Source organism: Monodon monoceros, unplaced genomic scaffold, assembly GCF_005190385.1.
Source record: "Monodon monoceros isolate NGI ecotype Baffin Bay Population unplaced genomic scaffold, NGI_Narwhal_1 Super_Scaffold_2, whole genome shotgun sequence".
Classification (NCBI taxonomy): domain Eukaryota; kingdom Metazoa; phylum Chordata; class Mammalia; order Artiodactyla; family Monodontidae; genus Monodon; species Monodon monoceros.
Genome location: NW_021703776.1, coordinates 6,770,946 through 6,780,249, shown reverse-complemented (window position 1 = coordinate 6,780,249; position 9,304 = coordinate 6,770,946). Strand labels below are relative to the sequence as shown.

The window sequence follows — 9,304 nt, the reverse complement described above, 5'->3', positions numbered from 1 at the left end:
AATCCCTATTTTTTCTTCTCCTTTTCTTCTCCATTTCTTTCCTCACCTCTGTTAATTTATTCTTTGTCTTTTTAGTTCATTTTTTAACTCTTTCATCCAGGCTTTGCAATCTTATTTCAAAGAGCTCATTTTTTCATGAATTCATTTGTGTGTGGAGAACATCTTAGTTACAGTTTGACCTGCCTGTGGCAACCGTTTTCAAAGGTCTGATCTTCATCTCCTTCTCTTTGGGTCATTTTTAATTACTGCTTTTTCCTGTGGTATGTTTGCACAGATCCAATAGTGACTGGTGTTGACTGTGACTGTTCACTTCTACATAACGGAATTCATCTTTGCATGAGGGGAGCCCTTCCCCAGTGATTGTTCATTAGGGCTGGGCAGGGGCTGGGGATGAGCCTGAGTAGGAGGCTCCTCCGGTTCTCATCTTTGCCAAGGAACACTGTCACTGCCACTCAGCCATGTGATGATGACTGCTCTGAGATGCAGACGATCTCTCTGGATCTCTGGGAATCCACCACTAGAATGCACTTTTCACTGGAGCACCTAATTCATCTTCCTTTTTCACTGTGCATCTAGCCCCAGTGTGGATCTGCGTGGCTCCAGGTCTGAGAGCCACCAACAGATCCTACTATATTCAGGTAATGGTGAAACAAACATAATAGGATATGATTCACAGTCCAAAGAGGAAGACATGCATATAAATAAAGAATTATAGCAATTTTTATATTTTTGGCACATTCCCTTTATTGGATATGTGATTTGCAAATATTTTTCCCATTCTGTGGCTGTCCTTTCATTCTCTTAATTCACTGAGGGGGACGTGGGAAATACTCAGTGCCTGTTGGTTCCCTCCCGTCCCTTTGTATGCACAGAATAGGTTACAGGTTAACAACTCTTTCCATGCACATTTTTTAAACTTAATCCTCATAAAAACCAGAAGCACTCCTAATTCAATTATACCCATGGAGTCTGTGGCTCAGATAAATGAGATGATCCAACAGAACCTTCCTTGCTGGAGAAATAGCAGGCGGGGTCCCCACCCAGCCTCCCACCTCCACATCCACTCCCAGCACCCGCGTCCATCCCACCAGGGGCTTCTATGAAGGCCTCTCACCTTTCTACACGTGAGTTCATTGGGAAAGCACTTTTGGGTGTACAATCTCATCTATTCTCACCAAGATGTCCACTGGCAGACGAATGGATAAAGAAGATGTGGCACATATATACAATGGAATATTACTCAGCCATAAAAAGAAAAGAAATTGAGTTATTTGTAGTGAGGTGGATGGACCTAGAGTCTGTCATACAGAGTGAAGTAAGTCAGAGAGAAAAACAAATACCATATGTTAACACATATATATGGAATCTAAAAAAAAAAAAAAAAAGGTTCTGAAGAACCTAGGGGCAGGACAGGAATAAAGATGCAGACGTAGAGAACGGACTTGAGGACATGGGGAGGGGGAAGGGTAAGCTGGGATGAAGTGAGAGAGTAACATTGACATATATACACTACCAAATGCAAAATAACTAGCTAGTGGGAAGCAGCCATATAGCACAGGGAGATCAGCTCGGTGCTTTGTGACCACCTAGAGGGATGGGATAGGGAGGGTGGGAGGGAGACGCAAGAAGGCGGAGATATGGGAATATATGTATACATATAGCTGATTCACTTTGTTATACAGCAGAAAGTAAACACAACACTGTAAAGCAATTATACTCCAATAAAGATGTTAAAAAAATTTTTTTATATGAAAGCTAGATGTTTTAAAATTTACATGGGCAAAGGATCAAGGTTTTCTGTGTGTTTTGTTTCCTCATTAATTAGTGCAAGGTCAACAATGGCCTCTGACAGCTGAACCCAGACAAGCTGTCTCTGCTGGCACACCCTGGCTCCCCGCAGAGTGAAGCAGCATGGCTCAGCCTGGGGAAAACGGCGGGACAGGCTCTAGCCAGACTAACCAAGAGAAATACCATTCATGCTACAGGTGGAAAAGAAAGTTTTCCAGTTGCCACATTTTAAAAAGTAAAGATAAAATTTATTTTGTAATATATTTTCTTTATTATATCTAAAACATTGTCACTTCAACATATGTTCAAGTGTAAAAGTTATGGATGAGATATTTTACACTCTTAACTTTCATACTAAGTGTCCGATATCCAGTGAGTATCTTACACTTTTGACACATCTGCATTTGGACTAGCCACACTTCCAGTATCAAGAGCCTCCTGTGGCTAGTGGCTACCTCACTGGACAGCTAGTCAGCAGAGTTCCCCGTGTGCATAGTGAAGAGGGCCCCTTACCTGCCTCCACCTGACCTGAGGGATGCCATAAAGACTTCTTAATTACTGTCGTTATTATAATTATCATTTATGGAACATTCACCATGTGCCAAGGATTTGTGTGTGTCTGTGTATATATAAATACACACACGCTCAGACCCTAACAGAGCCTGATGTATCATGGTCCCACCTTACGAAGGCTCGAAGAAGGTTAAGTAACTTTCCCAAAGGCACGTGGACTATGGAGGCTGGGTCAGCTGACTCCAGAGCCTATGCATTTCCCCACCCACACACTCACATGTATTGCTCTCTGTCTGTGTGTCCTACTCCAGCAGTAGAAAACCACTCATTTTTGTTGTGAGGACACCTCATTCTTCCAGCACCTGGGAGGCAGCTCTAGCTTACGTCCCAGCTGAAGTCCTGTGGCTGTTTCTATGGGGGGTCAGTTTAACAACCCTCAGGGCAGGCACCCACAGAAGTGGAGTCAGAAGGGAAGGCTGCAGTGCGGGCGGAGCCAAGGTCTTCCCTTGGACAGCATCACAGTGTGTGGCCCCTGTTTGGTTGCCTTGAACACCTGCCATATCTGATTCCATGACACCCTGTGACTGAGGTCCATAAACCCTTGACATAACCCTTTGTGGAATCAGTTAGTCACCTCCTCAACAAGAGTAACGAGGTGGCCGGAGGCCACATGGCAGGTGAGGCCCACCCCAACTAGAGCGAGCTGCGAGGTTGAAGAGAGAGGGCGACCAGATGGGCTCCCGAGGAAGGAAGGGCTTTCTGTGATACCTGCATGACTTGGACAGCAAAATCCCGATCATGCCAGAGAACTGGAAACAGAGGTGAGTCAGGTTGAGCACCAGGAAGACCAGCTGGGGGAGGCAACACAAACCAACCAGATGAACAAAAATGCTGGTAAATTGTTTCTTAAGGTCTAAGCGCCACAGGCCCTTGGGGCGGTTTGGATGCATCCAGCACGGAAATCCCACCCGGTGCCCGGTGTGATGGACACAAATGAGTTCGACGTGGGCCCTGCACTCCTCGAAACCCTGGAGTGTGAATATCACTCTCCTGCCTATCAGGTCTCCTAACCTCCATGCCAGGCCCTCCCAGTGCTTCCTCAAGATGCTCAAAAGAATGTTTTCATGTATTTGTGAAATTTATGAAATATGAAATATGTATTATGTTTCCTTGGACAAGTAAAAAACCTTTAAAAGCTCCTGTATAAGGAATTTCCTTCAAGTTCTGCTTATGGTTATCTCGCCATTGATGAGTTACCCATTCGTCCATGCCTTCACTTATTCATGCCTTCATTCATTCAGAAGAACAAGGGGAAGAAGAGGATGCTCAGTAACATTGGGAAATAACCTCTTTGAGCCAAGTCGGCCTTGCAGAGCTCCTGTGGACCCTCTGAGTTGACGCTTTTAAGCTAAAAAGGTCCTCTTTTGGGGGATTCCCCCTTCCCTCCCTCTGGGGAGTAGTGCTGGCACACACTAACGTTCATTTCAAAGCAAAGAAAGAGTGAGCATGCAGTGAGTGCCGACTGCGTATCAGGCACTACGTCCCCGTGACTGGAAGAATGGTAATCACTGCTTCACAGAAGACTGACACGAGGTAGCGTGTGTCGAAAGCACTCTGTGAACCACAACCACACGGTGAGCACTAATCTCACACCCCACCTTCCTGCCTCCACGCCCCCAGCCCATCACAAAGTGCTTTGTGGCTCTTGGATGGTCACGCGCCCAAACTCAGATTAGGTCATGAACTTTTGGGGGGCCATTTTTTAAAAAAATTACAGATGTGTGTGTTTTTAAAATTTTATTTTTGGCTGAGCTGGGTCTTCGTTGCTGCGCACGGGCTTTCTCTAGCTGCGGTGAGTGGGGGCTACTCTTCGTTGCGCTGCGCGGGCTTCTCATTGTGATGGCTTCTCTTGTTGCAGAGCACGGGCTCTAGGCACGTGGGCTTCAGTAGTTGTGGCACGTGGGCTCAGTAGTTGTGGCACGTGGGCTTAGTTGTGGCACGTGGGCTCAGTAGTTGTGGCGCACAGGCTTAGTTGCTCCGTGGCATGTGGGATCTTCCCAGACCAGGGCTTGAACCCATGTTCCCTGCATTGGCAGGTGGATTCTTAACTACTGTGCCACCAGGGAAGCCCACCAGGGGGGCCTTACACACTCCTTCCCGTCTTCTTCTGGAGTCATATGCACTGTGCCCCGTGGGCCCACTATCAGAAGCTGCAAGTGTCATCAGAGAAAAGTTCATTTTGGGTGGTTAATGTGAGGTATTGGATAGCACCACTGTGTGCCAAGCCACACTGGAGTCTGGGACAGAAGGAAAAACCAGTAGCACTGACCCTGTCTTTGCTTAAAATTTTGATGTTTTGTCCACCACGAATTTTTTGGCATGAATTTTGATTTTTTATTTTGCACTAGAATATTACTTATCTTGAGGACAGTTTTTGGTACCCGAGGGGAGTGTAGCACCTGGAAGCAGCCCATTCTCCCGTCCTTCACTTCCCTTTGTGCTCACACACAGGCACAGCTCTGAGGCTCCATTCACAACCCCAACATGGACTGTGTCATTCAACTGTCTCTAGAGTCTAAAACCTCACAGCATTTCCTCTCTTCACTCCCAAGGCAAAGCATGCTTGACCTGGAGTGTCAGCTGGTCTGAGATCTTCATAGCAGAAAAGTGAAATATAGGCAAAAGGCAGCAAAGTTCCTGAGGAAAAGTTCAGAATGATTTCTGGTACTTTCCATTGCTCAAGGAAACTACAGGAATACATTCCATCTTACCAAGACCCATTGTGTTAAAGGCGTGTGCTCCTTCACCCCCTGCCCCCTGCCAGCTCATATGTTGAAGCCTTAACCCTCAGTGTGGTTGTTTTTGGAGATGGGCCCTCTCAGGAAGTAACTAAGGTTAAATGCGTTCATAAGGGTGAGGTCCCAACGATGGAATTAGGGTTCTTATAAGAAGAGGAAGAGATACCAGACACACCAGAGATCCCTCTCGCCACCACGTGAGGACACAGTAAGGCGGCTGTCTGCAAGCCAGGAAGGGAGCTCTCACCAGCACCCGACCACGCCATCACCTGCATCTCAGATTTCCAGCCTCCAGAACTGTGGAAAATCAGTGTTTGCCATTTAAGTCCCCTAGAGTACGGTATTTCATTATGGCAGCCTGAGCTAAGATCCAGCTGCGGATAAGGCATGAGGCCTGGATGGAGGAGGGTGCCCAGCCCTGGGTGAAGCTCCTGTGTTCCATGAGTGGTCCAAGTGCCCAATGAACTCACCTCTGGAAGCAGGATGTGGTACAGTGGGGCTGAGTCACTGCAGAAGATGGTGACTGACTCCAGCAGGGAGGAGAGGGTGAGACCCCCAGTGGGGAGCACCTCAGCGCTCAGGGACACGCTTGAGAAGAGCTGGGTTGGAGGGCTGTAGAGGGTAAAGTGCACGGACACAGCCCTGGTGCTGTGGTCTATCCAACCACTGGCCCTGGGGCCGGTCAGGGCTGCACGTGCAGCAGGCCTGCAAAGTGGTGCAAGTCATAGGGACCCTAGCAGCACCCCGTCCCAGGCTCCACACCCAGACGCCGGATGCAACTCCTGGGCTCACAGAGCTGGACAGATGGCCCTTCTGCGTCTTCCGACCCCTTCAACAGTTCATTGTCCCTCTCTCCTTGCCTGGGACCCCCAGGCAGAGGGAATCTTGCAGAGAGGAGGGCTGCCATTTCCCATAGGTACAACTCAGGGAGAAATACCTCATCTGTCACCACAAGGATTCTAGAATATTCATTTTTCTTTTTTGGCAATGGACTCCATCATTGGAAACAAGCTACCTTTTACCAATCCGTACTTATTAACAATTAAATCATTTCTTTGTTGTTGCTGTTGTTGTTATTAGTATTACTCAGAGGCAGGCATTACTGTAACTGCCACAGAGCTCCCTGTCAGTCTCAGACAATCTGTCACCACTGGTGTTAGCACGATACCAGGGAGGTGGTGGCAGGGGCAGTGCGACTGGTGGGACAGGCCAGGCTGGCCGACTGCAGTCTGTGACTGCAACATGGGTGGCTTGAGCCTCCGCCCCTCATCTGCACGATGCAGTAGGTTAGCCCTCCTTCATAGAGGTGCTCAAGGACCAAATGAGGCCGTATAAACACCCTGCTTAGCAGAGAACAAGCGTCCTTTAGGTTCTATAAGCTCCAGACCTTCTAGCAACCTGGAAGGAAGTGTTGGCTTGTGATTTCTCATGCACTTAGAGGCTGCAGGGCTGAGTTTGCCCTCTACTTCTGTCACGGCCTAACCGCATGGCCCCGGGGAAGTGACTCTGTCATTGCACAGTAAGAACCACCTTGTTCTGGCCCTGGCAAGCTGCTCTCAGTGCAGACCTGCTGCACCCAGGCAGCCGTACTAGAGTGGACAAGTGTGGACGAAGCTGACCCTCTGAATCACACTGACCTTGTGCTGCCCAGGCCGAGCTCTCCTCCTGGGAGCCCCTGGGGCCACCTGGGGCCACTCTTTGGATCTCTGGGTCTATCACAGAGGGGGTTTCAGGGCCTCCATCTTTGGGGCCACATGTAGGGAAAGAGTCTTCCACAAGCTCTGAAAATGCGCTGGGAAGATGAGGAAGAAACCACCAATCAGAAGAAGAATCAGATGCACATTTCAAAGTTGGCCTTGCACCTGGGGGTTTCCAAGCCTGGCTGCACATGGGCACATACGCTGTCCTGACACAGGGCCCTCTGCTCCCTCAATGCCCCCTCGTGGTCCCCAGGCTCTAGCTTGAGCAGTAGAAGGCTGCACCTAAGTCGTCCACCAGTCTGGCCTTGGCCATCAGATTGATTTCCATTACAGGATGAGGCAGGTAAGTGCCCATCTTCACTCACACCCTCCCACTAGAAAAAGATATGTGATATTCTAGTTTTAGATATTTTCGATAGAAATATTCTGGTTTTGCACAGAATGCCAGGTTTCTAAGAGGCCAAACAACGAGTGGACTGAGTGAACTTGCAGCAGAATGCCAGGATAGGAAGAGGGTCCAGGAGGGAGCTGGCAGAGAAGGAAATGAAGGTAGAGGCCCACACTCTCCAAACCCCGGGGGTTGACATTTTCAAACCACAGCCAGACTCTCAGACATGAGTAAAATGGTCTTTTGGTTTCCTGCCTGAATGTCTCCTAGATGTTTCTAACTTAATGTATTTTTAGAAATAAGAAGAAAAGGGGAGCGTCTTACCTCACATAAACTATCAGGAGTAACTTTTAGCTGTTTAATGACCAAATGGCCTAGGAGGTGGTGCTTTCCTCCAAGAGCTCTGGGCTGGAAGAAGAACAATGAAGATGCCTGGACGCACAACATACCTGGAGCACCATAGTCCAGCCATGGGTGAGCTCTGGATCCCCTCAGGTACCAAATCAGAGGTCAGAACTTTACTTTCTTCTTGAAAACATTCTAAAGGTTTAGCCAGCATTCTAAGAAAGATAGCAGCTAACCTTCCCAGGCCTTGTAGCAAATCAGAATGATCCATTATTATCTTTTTCTAAAGTTTCTCCAGTGTCATCCCTGTAACCGCACAGAATACAACAAATGTAGAATTAGCAACACAACGTTTGAGGAATTCAGGACGAAGAATTTAATTGTTTTTTAAAGGTGGAAAATAAGAAGTAAGCAAAGTATACGGTTATGACTCAAAATGCACATCCACTGGTAACCTGGCTTCAGAAGGGCAGGACAAGCCTTGCCTCGCGGCTTCCGGATGGTCCCATCTTAGCTTTCGCTCCTTCTTGCTCCAGAGGTGTCCCTGTGCCTCCGTGTCACAGCGCTTTGCTTACTGAACCAGCCTTCCATCCCCATGGGCCTACGAGCTCCTACGGACCAGCCATGCCCCTGCGTCCAGCTCTGGCCTGGCAAACAAGGGGTCTGAAGAAGCTGGTGTGGCTAAAGGGGGTGTGAGAGGAGGGGGCAGAGGTGTGAGGGGCAGAGAAGAGAATAGGACGCTCTGGGGACAGCCGCGGGCCTTACGACCTACAGATCGTTCAAGAACGTGCGCAGTGTTACAGGTCAGGTGTCTGTGGCTATTTCACCCCACTGTGACACCACCACTGTGAAGGGCAGATGGACGCCCACCTGAGCACCCGGCACGCTGGCTGTTGAGAGGCCTCCCCAGTACAGGCCTTCCAGCATCGTGGTCAGGCTCCAGTCCCACCAGCCATCCAAGCTTCTCGGGCCACTGAAGGAGTGCCTGGCACTTCTTAGAGCGAGAACAGAAACAAAGAATTATTTTTCTAACATAAAGTTGTGGGTATCCCTCACTTTTCACAAGTTCACTTTATGCCACCTCACTTTTAAGAAAGACGTACCTTCGTACCTGTGTTTGCTAACTGAAAGACATTCAAAGAGGAATTTTACTTTCACAAGAAAAGGTGAAACACAAGAACAGCATTCAGGCTTTGTACGTAGCAGTCATTATGGACGCGGCGCGGACTCCAGTCAGGGAAAGGGGCACCTCTGAGCTGCTTCCTGGGAAACGTGCTCAGCATCTCAGCATCAAGCTGCCATGGCTTTGAACCGTCTATGGTTTATCTCTATTTATTTTGTGCATCTGTTAGCAAGGCTTGTCCTAAGGTAATTGCTTCTTCACTTCACAGTATTTCAGCTTAACAAAGGCTTTCATAGGAACGTTCTACTCTCAGGACAGCAGGGGTCACCTGTACTCGTTAGGAATGAAACCAAAGCCATCTGCAGTGGGGAGTGCCCCCTAGCGGCAGGTGAGGAGACAGAATAGTGGAGAAAGCACTCATTCACGTGCTCACTCATTCACTCCACAAACGTTACAGCGCCACAACTATGTGCAGGGCACTCTTCTGGGCACGGGAAACAACAGCAAATAAAATAAATCAGCAAAACAGATATTGTGTTAGTGATAAAGGTTAAGGAGAGAAAACTAAGCAAACTAGACAGGCAGAAAGTGGGGGGGCGGGGACAGGTGGAAATTTTTCTCTAAGTGGCCACAGAACACTTCAATACAA

The 9,304-nt window shown here is 48.3% G+C and overlaps 1 protein-coding gene across 1 annotated transcript; it reads right to left on the bottom strand.

Moving 5' to 3' along the window:
• Positions 1–2,994: 2,994 nt before the first annotated feature.
• On the bottom strand, positions 2,995–8,549 carry PKD1L1 (polycystin 1 like 1, transient receptor potential channel interacting; the record flags this gene model as incomplete). The annotated part of the gene is made up of 7 exons (XM_029233978.1): positions 2,995–3,004; positions 3,070–3,152; positions 5,570–5,787; positions 6,737–6,891; positions 6,962–7,059; positions 7,512–7,595; positions 8,403–8,549. Coding segments are annotated over 7 exons (795 nt in total), but the record flags the coding sequence as incomplete, so codon positions are not given.
• Positions 8,550–9,304: the final 755 nt, after the last annotated feature.